The 19992-nt window shown below is 41.0% G+C and overlaps 1 protein-coding gene across 1 annotated transcript in view; it reads right to left on the reverse strand.

The window, feature by feature from the left end:
• LOC126195428 (Down syndrome cell adhesion molecule-like protein Dscam2) overlaps positions 1-19992 on the reverse strand; it is an 879015-nt gene that overhangs the window by 123506 nt on the left and 735517 nt on the right. The window contains exon 22 of the mRNA XM_049934039.1: positions 14547-14788. Within this exon, the coding sequence (XP_049789996.1) occupies positions 14547-14788 (242 nt within the window). The remainder of the gene's footprint in view (positions 1-14546; positions 14789-19992) is intronic.

The following is a 19992-nucleotide window of genomic DNA, read 5'->3' on the forward strand; positions in this document are numbered from 1 at the left end:
CTTCCTCTGGGTGGAGAGATGTGTAAGTTGAAGCAGGTAGCATTAAGATAGTGTAGCCCTGCCATCACTACAGGCGGTGTCTTCAGTGGTCCACCCTTCCTTTTTAATGTTTCCCAACCTATTTACCTCTCCTCCACAACAAAAGAACTATTAGTTCTGAAAATCAGGATAGTGTCTTCTATTATTAAATATTTTTCCTCCTGAAGATACATATAGTTCAACACGGCAGAAGTAAAGAGTTAGGTGAAGTTGTACCTCCAGTTTTGATGAATTCTTGTAAGTTATCAGGCATTAAAGGAAAAAAAAGAAATATAACAGCAATGCTCCACAAAGTTCCAAGTATTGTGCTACACAAAAAAACTACAGTGAAAAACCATACAAATCCAAATGTAATTGTGTTACGTATGACTTGCACCCTGACAAATCTAAACTCATTGAAACTATTAACTCACTGCTAGAAATTGTGCACAGATCAATGGAGGAAAACAAAGTGCTATCTCAAAGGCTCAGAAACATTGAAAGTGAATGTAATAAACTATAGACCACCAAGCAGGCCAAAATCAGATGTAACAAATGAGAAGCATATATACTGGCTGAAGATAATGTCACTACTTCCGGTAGTCCAATGCATGCTGCTTGCTACACAAATCACAGCATCTGTACTATATTGTATGCAGTAAAAGATTTTTGTATGTTGCATCAAAGAATTTTATCAAAAAATGACAAATTAAATGCCAGGAGGAAAAGAACACAAAAATTATGCAAACTGCGTGTCCACTCCAGCTCAAATTGTCACTCGAAAATAAAAACAATAGGTTATATCAAACCATGTGCTCACACAGACAAAGTACTATCAACAGTAAACAATATTTCTTGAAAGATAACAAAGGAAGACTCCAGTATGATCTATGGTGGTTCATATGACGTTCCACACAACAAAGGTTTGCATGCTGCTGATGTCTTAAGAACAGCTTTAAACCACCTGATGCATTCTAATGGAACTGTACTTGATATTCTACAAAGGCATGACTCGGTATGATCTTCATGGGTAAACAAGGCAGTAATAGCTACAAATAGACATTATGCAGAAATCTGCAACAGTTCTGCACATGTTCATAGGCTAAAAGTAAACAAATCTGATAGAGAACTTTACACCACTAATGGCCTTCACCTCAAATGGTATGGGAAAAATCATCTAGCAACTACAATTTGTGACATCACTACAAATGCAAGGAACAATGTGAACTCAGGACAGTCATATCTGAACAAAGAGTGCACCACAACACAACAAAATTGCAGGAATGGCAATACACAGACTACAATGGACAACTGGCTTGAGAAAAACAAGATCAAACGGCTTCTTCCCAATATTTCAGTGTGTGGAAACAGGTGAACTTGGAGAAAATACCTTGCCCAGACCTTCAACTGAAACTTCTTTTTTATAGTGCACTGTGTAACTTCTTCTACAAAACAAAAGCTGACAATTTATAACCAAAACATTAGAAGCCTCTGCAGTAATACCAATGAACTTGTAATCAATATTCATTAACTACAAGGTATAAACTATGCCCATGATCTGTGATTTAGTGAGCATCATATTAATTTTGGTGGAGAAAAATCTACATCTACATCTACATCTACATCTATACTCCGCGAGCCACCTTACGGTGTGTGGCGGAGGGTACTTATTGTACCACTATCTGATCCCCCCTTCCCTGTTCCATTCACGAATTGTGCGTGGGAAGAACGACTGCTTGTAAGTCTCCGTATTTGCTCTAATTTCTCGGATCTTTTCGTTGTGATCATTACGCGAGATATATGTGGGCGGTAGTAATATGTTGCCCATCTCTTCCCGGAATGTGCTCTCTCGTAATTTCGATAATAAACCTCTCCGTATTGCGTAACGCCTTTCTTGAAGTGTCTGCCACTGGAGCTTGTTCAGCATCTCCGTAACGCTCTCGCGCTGACTAAATGTCCCCATGACGAATCGCGCTGCTTTTCGCTGGATCATGTCTATCTCTTCTATTAATCCAACCTGGTAAGGGTCCCATACTGATGAGCAATACTCAAGAATCGGACGAACAAGCGTTTTGTAAGCTACTTCTTTCGTCGATGAGTCACATTTTCTTAGAATTCTTCCTATGAATCTCAACCTGGCGCCTGCTTTTCCCACTATTTGTTTTATGTGATCATTCCACTTCAGATCGCTCCGGATAGTAACTCCTAAGTATTTTACGGTCGTTACCGCTTCCAATGATTTACCACCTATGGCATAATCGTACTGGAATGGATTTCTGCCCCTATGTATGCGCATTATATTACATTTATCTACATTTAGGGAAAGCTGCCAGCTGTCGCACCATTCATTAATCCTCTGCAGGTCTTCCTGGAGTACGTACGAGTCTTCTGATGTTGCTACTTTCTTGTAGACAACCGTGTCATCTGCAAATAGCCTCACGGAGCTACCGATGTTGTCAACTAAGTCATTTATGTATATTGTAAACAATAAAGGTCCTATCACGCTTCCTTGCGGTACTCCCGAAATTACCTCTACATCTGCAGATTTTGAACCGTTAAGAATGACATGTTGTGTTCTTTCTTCTAGGAAATCCTGAATCCAATCACAAACCTGGTCCGATATTCCGTAAGCACGTATTTTTTTCACTAAACGTAAGTGCGGAACCGTATCAAATGCCTTCCTGAAGTCCAGGAATACGGCATCAATCTGCTCGCCAGTGTCTACGGCACTGTGAATTTCTTGGGCAAATAGGGCGAGCTGGGTTTCACATGATCTCTGTTTGCGGAATCCATGTTGGTTATGATGAAGGAGATTTGTATTATCTAAGAACGTCATAATACGAGAACACAAAACATGTTCCATTATTCTACAACAGATTGACGTAAGTGAAATAGGCCTATAATTATTCGCATCTGATTTATGACCCTTCTTGAAAATGGGAACGACCTGTGCTTTCTTCCAGTCGCTAGGTACTTTACGTTCTTCCAGAGATCTACGATAAATTGCTGATAGAAAGGGGGCAAGTTCTTTAGCATAATCACTGTAGAACCTTAAGGGTATCTCGTCTGGTCCGGATGCTTTTCCGCTACTAAGTGATAGCAGTTGTTTTTCAATTCCGATATCGTTTATTTCAATATTTTCCATTTTGGCGTCCGTGCGACGGCTGAAGTCAGGGACCGTGTTACGATTTTCCGCAGTGAAACAGTTTCGGAACACTGAATTCAGTATTTCTGCCTTTCTTCGGTCGTCCTCTGTTTCGGTGCCATCGTGGTCAACGAGTGACTGAATAGGGGATTTAGATCCGCTTACCGATTTTACATATGACCAAAACTTTTTAGGGTTCTTGTTTAGATTGTTTGCCAATGTTTTATGTTCGAATTCGTTGAATGCTTCTCTCATTGCTCTCTTTACGCTCTTTTTCGCTTCGTTCAGCTTTTCCTTATCAGCTATGATTCGACTACTCTTAAACCTATGGTGAAGCTTTCTTTGTTTCCGTAGTACCTTTCGTACATGATTGTTATACCACGGTGGATCTTTCCCCTCGCTTTGGACCTTAGTCGGTACGAACTTATCTAAGGCGTACTGGACGATGTTTCTGAATTTTTTCCATTTTTGTTCCACATCCTCTTCCTCAGAAATGAACGTTTGATGGTGGTCACTCAGATATTCTGCGATTTGTGCCCTATCACTCTTGTTAAGCAAATAGATTTTCCTTCCTTTCTTGGCATTTCTTATTACACTTGTAGTCATTGATGCAACCACTGACTTATGATCACTGATACCCTCTTCTACATTCACGGAGTCGAAAAGTTCCGGTCTATTTGTTGCTATGAGGTCTAAAACGTTAGCTTCACGAGTTGGTTCTCTAACTATCTGCTCGAAGTAATTCTCGGACAAGGCAGTCAGGATAATGTCACAAGAGTCTCTGTCCCTGGCTCCAGTTCTGATTGTGTGACTATCCCATTCTATACCTGGTAGATTGAAGTCTCCCCCTATTACAATAGTATGATCACGAAACTTCTTCACGACGTTCTGCAGGTTCTCTCTGAGGCGCTCAACTACTACGGTTGCTGATGCAGGTGGCCTATAGAAGCATCCGACTATCATATCTGACCCACCTTTGATACTTAACTTAACCCAGATTATTTCACATTCGCATTCGCTAATAACTTCACTGGATATTATTGAATTCTTTACTGCTATAAATACTCCTCCACCATTGGCGTTTATCCTATCCTTGTGGTATATATTCCATTCTGTGTCTAGGATTTCGTTACTGTTCACTTCCGGTTTTAACCAACTTTCCGTTCCTAATACTATATGCGCACTATTTCCTTCAATAAGAGATACTAATTCAGGAACCTTGCCCTGGATACTCCTGCAGTTTACCAATATTACGTTAACTTTTCCTGTTGTGATAAATACACTGAGGCAACAACAGTCATGGGATACCTCCATGTGACGGACCTCCATTTGCCTGGTGCAGTGCAGCAACTCAATGTGGCATGGACTCAACAAGTCACAGGAAGCCCCCTGTACATTTATTCAGGCAAGCTGCCTTTATAGCCATCAATAACTGTAAAAGTGTTGCTGGTGCAGGATTTTGTGCACGGATTGACCCCTCAATTACGTCTCATAAATGGAATTCATGTTGGGCAATCTGGGTGGCAAACCATTTGCTCGAATTGTCCAGAACGTTCTTCAAACCCATCATGAACAATTGTGCCCCAACAACATGGCACATTGTCATCCATAAAAATTCCATCGTTGTTAGTGACACGAATCCATGAATGGTTCCAAATGGTCTCCAAGAAGCTGAACAAACAGTGCCCAGTCCATCCACATAAACACAGCCCACACCATTACAGAGCCACCAGCAGCTTACACAGTACTTTGTTGACAACTTTGGTCCATGGCTTCATGAAAACTGTGATACACTCAAACCTTGCCATTAGGCAACTGAAATTGGGATTCATAGGACCAGGCCACAGCTTTCCAGTCATCTAGGGTCCAACTGATATGCTCACAAGCCCAGGACAGGTACTGCAGACAATGTTGTTGTGATGTTGCCAGAGGCACTCGTGTCGGCTGTATGCTGCCGTAGCCCATTAACACGAAATTTCACTACACTGTCCCAACGGATACATTTGTCACGTGTCCCACACTGATTCCTGTGGTTATCTCATGCAGCGACACTTGTCTGTTAGCGCTGACATCTCAACACACGTGCTGCTGCTCTCGGTTGTTAAGTGACGGCTGTGGTGTGAGGTAATGCCTGAAATTTGGTATTCTCGGCACGCTCTTGACACTGTGGAGCACAGAATATTGATTTCCGTGACAATTTCTGAAATGGAACACCCCATGTGTTGAGCTCCAACTACTATTTTGCATTCAAAGTCTGTTAATTCCCATAGTGCAGCCAAATCACATCGAAAACCTTTTCACGTGACTCACCAGAGTACAAATGACAGCTCTGCCAATCCCTTTTATACCTTGTGTACACAATACAACCACCCACTGTATATGTGTATATTGCTAACCAAGGATGTTTGACACTTGAGTAATTATTACTTAGCACCATAATTATGCAGCAAATACAAAGATAAGGGTGGTGTTGCCATATACGTTAAATATACTGTTACTTGCAGAACAACTAATGGGGAAAGTTGTTGTTTAGGACAACATTTGGAAAAAAGTGCCATAGAATTTTTTTCAAAATAATTCTCATACCCCAGAAGCAACACTATACAGAGTTCCTTCAGGGAATTCTAATCTCTTTTTGAGGTAGATGCACTCCTAAAATTGCACAAGAACCAAACATTGTACAGATATCATACATATGTCATTTTGAAGAGAAACCTGAAAGTTTTTTTTCATGTATACTGCCAAAGTGTAGTTTGGTAATTTGTCGATAGTCAGGGCTGGTTGCAAACATGGTGAGTTCAGGTGTGGAGCAAGCTTTATGTGTGTTGGAGGTTGACAAAAACAAGTGTGCTATGGCTGTTCAATGGAATTTTAGAACCAAGTACGGTAAGAAGCCACCGACAAGGAAGGCCATTTACTACTGGCACAACAAATTCGTTACGACGGGTTGCTTGTGCCCGGCAAAGAGAAGCGGACATCCCAGTGTGAGTGAAGTGAATGTGGAGTGCATATGAGAGACATTCATAAGGAATCCAAAGAAATCAGTGCATCACGCATCCCATGAACTCAAAATGGCTCCAATGACAGTGTGGAAAGCCCTATGACAGAAGCTGTCTATGAAACCATTCAAATTGAAGCTAGTGCAGAAGCTCAATGATGACTACAAAGACAAGCATTTTGAGTTTTGTTCGCAGTTGCAAGAACTGAGTGAGTATGGGTACAGCATTGTTGATAGCCTAATTTTTAGCGACAAAGTAACTTTTCACACTAATGGGAGAGAGAACAGGCATAATTGTCAAATGTGGGGTACAAAATATCCACACGAATGCATTGAATCTGAGCATGCTTCCCCAAGGGTGAATGTTTTTTGTGCCTCATCACATCGAAAACTGTACGGGACATTCTTCTTCGCCGAGAGTGCTGTTACTGGATATTCCTACTTGGACATGTTGCACCAATGGCTGATGCCTCAAATGCAATAAAACTCTCCGTTCATCTTTCAGCAGGATGGGGTTCCATCCCATTTTCATCATGAAGTTTGTGGGTACCTGAACACGGAGATGCTGCATTGATGGATCGCCTGTGCTACAGAAGGGGACAGCTGTTTCATGAAATGGCCTGCCCAATCACCAGATCTCACTCTGTGTGACTTTTTTTTGTGGGGACACATTAAAGATCTGCTGTATGTACCACTTCTACCATGTGATGTAGCAGAGCTCCGGGAGAGAATACGGGAAGTGACTGCCACAGTCGACGATGCTGTTCTGGGACTGGTATGGAGTGAATTCGCTTACCGTATTGACATCTGCTGGGTCAATCATGTTTTCCGCATATCAAATGTTTGTAAAAAAAAACTTTCAGAGTTTCTATTCAAAATGCAATATGTATGACATCTGTCAATCTTTAGTTCTTGTGCAATAAATAATTGAAAGTGTTCCCGGACTTTATGTGCACCCTATATGTATTGAAACACAGAAAAGATGTGGCAGTGCTTGGTAACATCAATATAAATTTTCTCAATTCCAGACCTAGAAAATTTGATTTCCACATATAATCTTGCTTCTGTGGTTAGTTTCCCTACTTGCATAACTTCCACACAAGCACACTAATTGATAATATATTTAGCAGCAACACTAAAATAGGCGAAGACAAGTCCTGAGTGGTCTCTCTGACCATAATGGACAAAGATTTGCTATCAACAGTGCAAGTATCTATCAGAGTGAAAGTGGCCCCACTGGAAAGCTGCTAGGATAATTAATGATGAAACGATCCAGACTCTTAAATCACATCTCTAAGACACAGAATTAATTTAGACTGAGCCAATTCCAAGCACAAACTTTTCCACAATGAAGTGGCACTGATATTTGAAAGTACCTCCCCAAATATAATGTATAAGACCCAAACCAAGAAATTCACCAAAAAGGTCTAGAGATATTTAGCGAGTCACAGAGGAATGTATATCGGAAATAGAGATTAGAGGCTATAGGAGGGGGAGTGTTCATTGCCGCTGACAAAACTATTCTCTCTATTGAGGTCGAAGTCGAGACTGACAGTGAAATTATCTGGTCGCATGTAACAGGTCTAGGTGAAATCAAGCTATTTTTTTGATGTTTTTACTGGCTGTGACAGTTCTAGACTCATTCAAAGATTGTCTATGGTCAGTAGTGTATAAGAAATACCCAGATCATGCATTTTACTAGTTGGAGGCAACTTTAATCTACCAAGTATGGATAGGGATGTCTATGAATTCATTGCAGGGGATACAGACAGACAGTCCTGCAAAGTACTTCTGAACATGTTTTCTAAATACTGTTTTGAGCAGATAAATCAACAGCCCACATGCAATGGAAATATCTTAGAATTTGCAGCTACAAATAGGCTAGACCTTATCGACAGCTGCAGTATAGAACAGGCATTAGCGATCATGATGGCGTATCAGTTAAGAATGCTAACAGAGTGTTTTTGCAAGAAAGAGTAGTTAAGCATGTGTTAGAATCTCACTCAGACAGTGAAATGACATCCCTTAAAGACATTGGCCCCTTACTTAGCTCATATTTATTGTCAATCTCTAGCCCAGTACAAAGTCCGAAGTGATTGGAAAAAAGTGCAAGTGAGTCTTGTGCAGAAGAAGGGCAAAACAATGGCCCCACAAAATTACAGACCAATATCCCTAACATTAGGTTGCTGCAGAATCCTCGAACATATTCTCAGTTCGAATATAATAAATTTTCTTCAGACCAAGAAATGTAATAAAAAGGAAGAGATATATGTAATTTGTCTTCTTCTGGTGGATACTGAACTGAGCAGATGCAAAGGAAGGCGTGCTCATGATTTTTAATAGCTTTGCTTAAATAAATATAAGTTTCAAAATACTTTGGCATTGACTAAATTAATTAACAATCTAGTTAACAATTTTATCTTTCCTAAAAGAACACAGAAGGAAAGTTATTGAGGAAAGAACAAAAGGATTTCTCAGCCATTTGCTGAAAGTGTTGGTGAGGAACACGTGAAGCAGGTAATCATCACCTTATGATGTGCAGGAGAAACATGTTGAGCACATCTCATAGCCTTTACACTTAGTCACCAGCACTTGCCTCATTCTGTACAAAATGTGACACTCATTGTCCAGGCTGCACAGACCTGAGGATGTCTATTGGCTGGAGACGTGCGTGGTCAGCCACTGCTCTCCCGGCTATTTTGCAGACTTTACAGACTGCGGAGCCACTACTACTCAGTCAAGTAGCCCCTTGATTGGCATCATGAGCTGAATACGTCCCATATCAGTACTCCCATTGGGAAAAATCCTCATCAGTACCAGAGATCGAACTTGGGACATCTACGAGGCAGCTGTCTATACTGATCATTCAGTTATGGAGATGGACAAAAATTGAATAAACCTATCCTCAAATTAAAGGCACTATTGTTATTCTTGGGTGATCTTCTATCTTCTATCTCACACAACTTTCTTTCCATTCAAAAATTATGTGTTGCATCCAAAATGGCTGATGCTAAAACTGCCATCGCATTGGTCACCATGACCACAAAACCATGCCGCCAGGTTTATCATATTGCTAACATAGCGTCACAGGTTCTCTCCCCTCATTTCATTTTATGTGACTTTTTTGTTTATCCACCTGCTTTTGTTTTAGAAGAGTGTCAACTCTTGTCAACACCTCTCTCCTACATGCCAAACTTCACAGAAGTGAGGTTGTGTGGGAGGATCATGAGCCACACCAGGACTGCTCTGGCAGTAAAAGCATTACCCATGAACGACTCTGTTCCAGGCTCAAATTCCAGTCAGGCATACGGTTTTAATCTGCCAGAAAGTTTCAGGTTTTGTTTTTGTTTAAGTGTAGTGTAGTTATTGAACCTAAAAGGAGTAAAATCACTTTTATTCATGCTTAATAACTGATCATAAAAGTTGCACATTCACTTTTTAATAAAGGAGGAACTTCCTAACTAGGAAGATAAAAATAAATGATGATGTAATCAGTAAATGGGCTCCACAGAAACATAAAAATATGAAAGGTCACAGACTGGTTGAACTCTGCAGTCAGTATACCCTCATCTCCAAATCCACCTACTACAAAAGTGGGCTAAAAAAACATAAAACTTGAAAATATCCTGACTGGACAAAAGTGGAAAGGCAACTGGATCATGACCACCTTGGACAACTCCTTTTACAGAGACATCTACATTGTTTACATACTAAGTGCAGTGCATATGGGTTCATACCACTATAATGTCAAAATCAAATTTAAATTAATTCACATCTCTGAAAATGAAGAAATCAAAACCTGACAAAGAAAAGAGGATTTACAAACCATGACAATTAGTCAGAAATTACAAATATCAATAAACCACATGAACCACAAAATTAACAGACAATTCAGAACAACCAATACCAATTATTGACCAACAAGGTGAAAACATAGAATCCTTAAACCTATATAAAAGGCATGGCTGGTCAACTTCAAAGTGTAACATATTTCATGAAGAAAGGCACCAGACATGTTTAAAATTACAAATCCACAAATGAGAAGAGCATTTATTCTATAAACTCCAAAAGTATCATCCAAATTATCAGATGGATCAAGAAAAAATATCAGAATGAAGTATTTTATCAATTATTGTATTTCATCGAAGCCTTCCAGAGACTATTACAAAACCTTCCGACAAATATGAAACACCACCCACCCCTCAACAACCCTGATATAAGTAACAATATTGTGAAAAAGATAGTTGCTACTCGACATATAGCGGACGCGCCGAGTCGCAGATAGGTATAACAAAAAGACAGTTGGATCAGAAAGTGGCTTTCAGTCAGCAAGGCCATCATTGAAAACAGACAACACGCACACACAAACACACACACATACACACAAATGCAACTCACACACACATGACCACAGTCTCTGGCAGCTGAAGTCAGTTAGCAGTACCACATGATGGGAGAAACTACTGGGTGGTCAGAATAAGGAGGGGCCTGGGGTGGGGAAAGGGAGGTACAGTAGGGTAGGGGTGGGGTATGGTAAAGTGCTGCTTGTGGGAGAGTACAGGGGTGAGGTGGAGAGAGGGTAGGACAGCTAGATGCAGTCGAGAGGTTAGACGGAGGGTGAGGGGGGAGCAATGGAAAAGGAGAGAAGTAAAAAGATAAGAGGATGTGTTGGTGAAATAGAGGGCTTTCTAGTGCCGGAATGGGAACAGGGAAGGGATTAGATGGGTACGGACAAACGCGAACGAACATAGGACCAGGAGTGTTACGGGAAGGTAGGATATACTGCAGGGACAGTTCCACCCTGCGCAGTTCAGAAAAGCTGGTGTTGGTGGGAAGGATCCGTATGGCACAAGCAATGAAGCAGTCATTGAAATAAGGGAAACTGTGTTGGGTGGCATACTCGGCAACGGGTCGGTTCAAGTGTTTCTCCGTCTCAGTTTGTCGGGGGCATCGTGTGGACACACAGCTTTCGTCACGCCCACACAGGATGCAGCACAGCTTTTAGATCGTGACTGGTTTCACAGGTAGCCCTGCCTTTGTGCGTTAGGTGATGTTTGTGACCGGTGTGGAGTAGGTGGTGGTGGGAGGATGTATGGGACAGGTCTCGCTTGCATTTAGGTCTATTACAGGGATACGAGCAGTGAGGCGAGGGGTTGGGACCAGGGATTGTGTAAGTACGGACGAGGATATTGTGTGGGTTCAGTGGGTGGCGGAATACCGTTGTGGGAGGGGTAGGAATGATAGTGGGTACGACATTTCTCATTTCACGGCACGACGAGAAGAAGTCGAAACTCTGGTGGAGAATGTAATTCACTCGCTGAAGTCCTGCACGGTACTGAGCTCGTGAAGGTTTCAGTTAGACCCTCAGTATATTTCGAGAATGACCGCTCGAGACTACAGATGTGACAGCCGAGGGTGGCTAGGCTGTACGGAAGGGACTTCTCGGTACGAAATAGGTGGCAGCTTGGAAGTGGAGGTATTGCCGGTTGTCGGTAGGTTTGATACGGACAGCGGTACTGATGTAGTCACCTTTGAGACGGAGGTCGACATTGAGGAAGGTGGCTCGCTGCATCGAGTAGGGGCTTCTCGGGTCAAGTAGGACTGTATGAAGCGAATGGGGGAGAAGATGTTGAGGTTCTGGAAGAACTAGTTCACAAAGTTGTCATCAGTGAATCTAAACCAGGTGATGTGTTTGGGATTGTGGGTGTTTAGGAAGGATTCCTCTAGGTGGCCCACGAATAGGTCGGCACAGGACGGTGCCGTGTGGGTATCCGTAGCCGTACCTCTGATCTGTTTGCAGGTGTGATGCCTTCAAAGGGGGAGTAATTGTGGCTGACAGTATAGTCGGTCGTTCCGACTACGGAGGAGATTGTCGGTTTGGAATCCGTCGAGCACTGGGAAACGTAGTGCTCAATAGAGGTAAGTCCGTGGGCGTGAGGGATGTCAGCATAAAGGGAGATGGCATCGACAGTGACAGGCTGTGGAGAGTCGGTGGAGAAAATGCTCGGTATATTTTGTAAAGGAGGGTAGCTTCCGGGTAAGAGGCTGAAGGTGTCGGTCTATGAGAGCAGGTACTCTCTCAGTGGGGTCACAGTAACCAGCAACAATGGGGCGTCTCAGGTGGTCGGATTTACGGACTTTCGGAAGCACGTAGAAGGTAGGAGTGTATGAACTAGTAGCGGTGAGAAGAGAGATGGACTCTGGGGAGAGGTTCTCGGATGGGCTTAAGGATTTGGAGACCCTGCTGGATTTTTGAAATGGAGTCAATATGGCAGAGTTTGTACGTGGATGAATCTGACAACTGGCAGAGTCCTTCTGCTAGCTAATGCTTGCATTTGAAAACAACAATAGTGGAACCTTCGTCAGCAGTTAAGATTTTAAATTCAAAATAAGTTTTCAGTTGGTGGTTTGCAGTTTTTTCTGTGGATATAGGGTTAGTTTGCATGTTGAGTGATTTGGGGAATGACGGTGAGGCAAGGTTTGAGGTTAATAAATTCTGGACCATTAAGATGGGTCGATTTGCAGCAGTGGGGGCTGATCACAGTTGGATAGAGGAGTGAACTGAGTGATGCAGGGTTCAGCATCGGTCTCTGGTTGGTATCGAAAAATTATTTTCACAGTAGGGACTGGGACAATGAGAGTAGTTCTTTAAAAACGGCTAACTGTGAAATCAGTCATGTGATCTACAAGCTAAGCTGCAGCCACTATGCTGCTTTCTGTGTGGGCATGACAACCAACAAGCTGTCTGTCCACATGAATGGCCATCGACAAACTGAGGCCGAGAAACGCCTGGACCGCCCCATTGTTAAGTATGCCATCCAACGTGACATTCTTCATTTCAGTGACTGCTTGACAGCCTGTGCCATATGGATCCCTCCCACCAACACCAGGTTTTCTGCATAGATGGCAGCTCCCCTGCAATATAGCCTGCGTTCCCATAACCCTCCTGGCCTCGACCTTCATTAGTCGTTGCCCTTACCCATGTAGCCCCTTCCTTATTCCCATTCCAACAGTAAACAGCCCTCTATTCCACCAATGCATTCATTGTTTTTAGTTCTCTTGTTTTTCGCTACCCCCTCTCTCCCCTGCCCTGCCCTCTCCCCTGTCTAACCTCCCAACTGCACCTAGCTGTCCTACCCCTCCACCTAGCTGTCTTACCCTCTCTCTCCACCTCATCCCTGTATGCTCCCACAAGCAGCACTTTGCCGTCCCCCATCCCTACCCTGTTATCCCTCCCCCCTCCTCACCCCAGCCTCCTTAATCCCACAACTCAGCTGCCTCTCCCATCATGCACTGCTACTCGCATTCTGGCTTCAGCTTCCAGAGACTGTGGTCATGTGTGTGTGTGAATTACATTCTGATTGTGTGTGTGTGTGTGTGTGTGTGTGTGTGTGTGTGTGTGTGTGTGTGTACATTGTCTGTTTTTGACAAAGGCCTTGTTGACCAAAAGCTCATTTTCTGACAGTCTTTTTGACGTGACTATCTGTGTCTTAGCATCTTCGCTATATGGTGTGTAGCAACCATCCTGAATATTCATTAGTATGAGTAATTTATTCATCAAAGATTCATTTTATATAGCAAGATTAAGCAACAATATTATGAAAAATGGTAGTTGCTATACAGTGGAGATACTGATGAAGATAAAAAAAAAAAAAAAAAAAAAAAAAACTAGAGCAAGCAGTAGGTGAATACCACGGAGGCTTCATGCCTTGGAAAGGCTGTGGAGAACAATATCATCACCTCAAAAATATTTGTGACATATTACAGAAAACAAAAACAACCTCTTGCAATAATGTTTGTAGGTTTTTAAGAACATGTACGAGTATGTTCATATACGAAACTTCCTGGCAGATTAAAACTGTGTGCCCGACCGAGACTCGAACTCGGGACCTTTGCCTTTCGTGGGCAAGTGCTCGAGTTCGAGTCTCGGTCGGGCACACAGTTTTAATCTGCCAGGAAATTTCATATCAGCGCACACTCCGCTGCAGAGTGAAAATCTCATTCATGTTCATATACCTCCATTACTAAGAGGTTTAAGAAATTTTTGATTACATCGAAAATCTATGAAATTAATAGAACTCATTTTTTTCACTTCTATAGCTATCACATTACTATAAAAAACTGGTTTTCTAATGCAATGCCAGAATTTTAAAAGGAAAAAAATCCTTTCTTAACTGTTTGGACTCAGAATCTATATATAAAAAACATGAGCCCCAAAATTCTCAAAACCTTGAAAAACTAAAACCTCACACAATTCAAAATCAAACCACAAAAACTCAAATCCTAATTTCAATGTATGCTCAACTCATTCCAAGGTTGTCCTTCTTGACAGGATCTATGTAGCACAAAGAATAAATGAATGAATAAAATAAAGTCTTTACTCACCGTACCAGCTATCACTGGGGCCATAAACAACCTTGTATCCCTTAATGACTCCATTCACAGTGCTGAGTGGTGGAGACACCCACGACACTCTGATTGTCTGGGAGGTGAGAGTGGTGCAGGTCGTATCCTGAGGTGGTTGCTCTGGGATGCCCTCAGCTGTGTACTGACGCACTTCTTCTGACATTGGGCCAGCACCGACTTTGTTGAAAGCTTGGACTACTACAGCATACTGAGTGTATGTCCTATGTAATAAACATTTCAGTGAGATTCTTGTGGTTTTTAAATCTAGACACATTCATTCACATAATGCTGTTGCAACTTGCCATTAGTGTAAATTAAAACATAGTGAAAACTTTGTATCTCCATTGAAACTGTAATACTTTGTTTATAACTGAATATTTCTGGCAGCATAGAACTTTCTTAACTATATCTCCTTACAATAAGTCAAAAATAAATTTAAAAACAGAAAAAAATTACAACTGTGAAAAGTGGAGCTTACAGGCTCTTATGAACATGTAAGAGTCATTTATTACATTCTGCAAAACTTACAGAAAAGTGACAAAATTATATTGCTGTGAGACAGAACTGCTCAACAGTATTTACCTTCAGATGAAATAATTAGTACTGTTGATAGACACTTACAGAAGAACACACACATACACTAGTCTAGTTTCCAGAACTAACAGTTTCTTCCTCAAGGAGGAGAGAATGATATGTCGGCATAGGTTGAAAGTAGAGACGAGTGATGTAGACTCTAGGATGAGAGGGACCCAACAGTTGTGAGAGTCTTGGTCTCTGAGCCCTTTTCTTCCTTTGTCACCTTTTGTTATTACTGGAGGAGACTTCAGTCTTCAAGCAGTCAACTAGGCTGATTATGGTTTTGTAAATGGTATGTGTGACAAGACATTTTGCAAAACATTACTAAATGCCTACTCTGACAACTAGCCGGAACAGATAGTTCTGGAGCCCATTCATGATGGAAATATAATGACAACAAACATACCTGCCTTTATAGAAACTAGTATCAGTGACTAATGAAACAGCTCTAACAACAATGATTATTGCAGCCAAAACAAATAGGTAGATTTAGATGTTTAGTCAGTACAGTAAGAAGCAGTCAAATCACATCCCAAAGAGGAGCTCAAAGTATTTACATCTGGGTAGGAGCATGTAGAAGATCTGTGGCTCAAGTTAAAGAATGACTGAGCATGCTCTGGTTCAGTACATACCTAACAGCACTGTTCACTAAAGGAGGGCTTGTCCACAGTGTACAGTACCTGTAAAGAAACTTCAAAGAAACAGCAACTTCCGCATAATGGGTGTAAAACTATTCATATGGCTTTATGTAAAGAGATGCTGAATGAAACATAATTTGGCTATCAACAAGGCAATGTGTAACCCTTCAGTGACTACCATAGCAGAATATTATTGAAAAAGGACTCTCACAAAACTCAAAATTAGTAACCAAACACTCACAAAACATAGAAACTGAAACTGAGGGTATAAAAGCAAAAGCATAAATGCTGTATTCCATTTTCACTTCTTCCTTTACTAAGGAAGATATAGGAGTAGTGCCCCAGTTTAATCCTCACACTATTATAAGGACGAGAGATATAGATGGTGTCAGTGGTGTTGCAAAACACTTAAAATCACTGAAATCGAACATGGCTCCATGGTGATTCAATCCCTGTCACATTCTGAACACAATTTACAGCTGAGTTAGCTCCCATTTTAATCACAGTATATTGCAGATCCTTTGAACAAAACATTGTTCGCTGTGACTGCAAGAAAACACCAAACACGCCTGCCTACAAGAATGGCAGCAGAAATGATTTGCAAAACACTAGAGCAGATTCTAAGCTTAAACATTATGAGGTCTTTCAAAATAAATGGCCTCCCCCAGGCAACCAGGACAGATTCAAAAAATAATGACCTTGCAAAATGAAACTTGCAATTTTCTTTCATGACACTCTAAAAGCCATAGGTCAAGACCATTATATGGATGCAGTATTTCTCGACTTCTGAAAAGAATTTGACTTGATACAATAACAACAGCAATTACTGTGAGCACACAAATATGGCATCACAAAAAGTGTCTATTACTGCACTGTAGGTTTCTTGGTAGAGAGGATGCAGTACATCATCTTTGATGGAGAGCCCTCCACAGGTAACAGGGAAGAGTGTTCATTCATTATATTGATGACCTTCCAGAAAGTATTAATGGCAACACAAGAACTACTTCAGATGATACAGTTATCTACGATGGAGTATGTCTGAAAAAAGCTGCAGAAATATTCAATCATACCTTTAAAAAATTTGAAAGTGATGCAAAGATTGGAAACTTGGTTTAAATGTTCAGAAATGTAAACTTAAGCACTCCACAAAATACAGAAAATAAATATTCAATGACTATAACAATAATGAGTCACAACTGGAATCAGCTGGCTCACACAAATACCTATGTTTACCAATTTTCAGGAGTATAGAATGTCATGGCTATATGCTCAATAACTGTAGGTAAGGCAAGTGGTAGATTTTGGTTCACTGGCAGAATACTAACAAAGGTCAGTCAGTCCACAAGAAAGACTGTTTGCAAAATCCTCGTGCGAGCCCTCTAAGAATATTATCCAAGTATGATTAACAGGGGAGACAGAACATATACAATGAAGGGTGGCATGAATGGTCACAGCTATGTCTGACTTGTGTGAGAGCACCAAGGAAGTGCTGAAAAACCCAAATTGGCAGTCGCTTGTAGACATTCAACAATTATCCCACAAAAGCCTACTTAAAGAGTTTCGAGACCAGTCTTAAGTGAAGGATTCAAACAATCTAGAACTATTGTATATGCCCCTACATAATGCCACTGTAGAGGCAGTAACGGCAAGGTTAGAATAATTACACAGTCTACAGGTACTATAGCCACACCACATACCAGGTGTGTAAGTGTGAAATTCGGATTTCAACAACAGATTTGGCACCAATGTAGTTTGTGCTATAAAGATTTAACACTGCTCCATTTTGTTGTGTCATCAACAAGTGTCATACATGCATGAGATATAAACTGGAAAAGTGTCTGCATAGCGTTGTGTTGTAGTGTCCAATGTGTCAAAATTTATACTGAACAAAGAGCATTCGCAAAAATCATTTATTTTTTGTTTCCATTTTTAGAAAACTGCTGCTGAATCATACTGATTACTTCCATCACAAGATACGTGTGAGTGATGGTTTCGGCATTTAAAAAATGGTGACTTTGATGCTGCAAGACAAGGAACGTGGAAAACTGCCAAAAAACATGAAGATGTGGAATTTGAGGCATTGTTGAAGATTCTCAAACACAAAAACAACTCACCGAGCAACTGAGCTTTCGTCAACAAGCTCTTTCCAATCATCTACAAGAAATGAGAAAGGTTCAGAAGACCAGCAGGTGGATACCATATGAGCTGAATGGCAGGAAAATGGAAAAGCGCAAAAATATATGTGACATTTTGTTCGCTTGGTACAAAAGGAAATCATTTTTGCATCGTATAGTTAAAGGGGAAGAAAATTGGATTTATTTTGAGAACTCCAAGTGCAAAAAATCATGGGTAGCCCCAGGCACACCTTTCTCATTGACTGTTTCTCATTGACTGTAAGACCGAATCACTTTTGCAGAAAGACAACGCTCTGTGTTTGGTGGGACCAGAGGGATGTACTCTACAATGAGCTGTTAAAATCTGGGGAAATGGTTAACACTAATTGTGGGAAATGGTTAATACAAAATGTTACCAACAACAATTGACCAACTTGAACCATTTGCTGCTTGAAAAAGGCCACAATACTGACAGAGGTAACACAGTCATTTTTCTTCATGACAATATTCCTTAACATATGGCAAAACTGGTTTGCAACACATTGGAAGTGCTTGGCTGGGAAGTTCTACACCATGCGACTTACTCATCAGACTTGGCTACTTCCGATTACCACTTGTTTGCATTGATGTGTCATGCACTTACTGAGCAGTACTTTGGTTTATATGAAAATGTGAAAAAATGGCTCGATGAATGGTTCGCAGCAAAAGGGTAAAATTTTTAGTTGCATGGTATTCACAAATTGCCCGAAAGATGGGAAAAATACATAAGAAATGATGGAGTATACTTTGAATAAAGCACTATTTAAAACTCTTCTTTTTTCTTGTTATACAAATAATCTGCATTTCAAACATCTGGTACGTAATTGGAACAGGAAGAAAAAATAATATGTTGTACCATGCTAAATACTCTCTGACATGCATTTTCCACTGTTTTGCAGAGAATGTTTATAGCTGTATATGTACTGAGCCTTCTGAGAAGATTACTACTCTCCTCACATGGTCCACATACATATTTCTCCTGGTTCTATTACCCAAACCACCAAAACCTATCAGCCAATAAGAGCATCCAACCCTCTTCCAAAACCCTTACCCAATACCACCTGTCATTGAAACAACATAAAGACATCAAATATCTTACATAGTAAGCTTCCATTATGATTCCCAAAATGTTATTCCACCCATCCTAGACAAAAATCTAATTTTATTTCACTTCTGCTCACAACCAATATAATATGGATCACATTCATGTGAAAGTCTCTGGTGCAAGAGGTGGCCGCCTACAGCACACTCTATTACAGTACTGTCACCAGTACATCTCATACCATTATAGATAGCATCACCTATAAAAGCAATTGTATCGGGTATACCAATTCTACTGAAAGGTCTGCACAGATTTCTACATGAGTAGTGCCACCAACCAATATGAAAGTCTATTGCCAAACTGAGCCTAGGGGTAATGTTGATAACACTGTAGAAAGTGCTGTTTGGCACAACATGCTTGTCAACATCAGTTTTAGTGTGTTATTTAGACCCCTCCCCTGCCACTGCCCGAGAAACTCTTTAAACAAAGTAACTGGAAACAGTCACTCCAAGATAAGCTTTCAGTCCTGAAATCCTTCTGGTCTCAATCTTCACTAATGCTTGTCTTCCACCCACATTTGGAAGCCTGAGAGCTTAAAGGTGGGAGACCTTCCACCTTTAATCTCTCACATTTTCAAATCTCGTCTGGTGTAGTTCCCAACAATTAGTCTTTCCTTCTTATCCCATCCGGAAAGTCTCCCCTGAACTGGGGTTCTGGGTGACTCTTATGAGCTGTACCCTTTTCTCTAAACCTCTCCACTCTTTTTCCTTTAGCCACTTCCTTTCCCTTCAACTCTTCTACCAAAAGAAGGAGCCACTGGCTCCAAAGGCTTGTGAAAGTTCAATCCTTTTGTGTGTGTGTTCCCGTGCTGCCACTTGGTGAGTAAATTTCTATATCTGGCTGTTTACATTATATTATCAATAACTGATTATTTTTGCTGTTAATTGTGGTGATGACTATAGCAGACAGAATAGCTTATGTTGGCTGCAGCCTTGATACGTTCCAGACTCTGTAGA

Source organism: Schistocerca nitens, chromosome 7, assembly GCF_023898315.1.
Source record: "Schistocerca nitens isolate TAMUIC-IGC-003100 chromosome 7, iqSchNite1.1, whole genome shotgun sequence".
NCBI lineage: Eukaryota > Metazoa > Arthropoda > Insecta > Orthoptera > Acrididae > Schistocerca > Schistocerca nitens.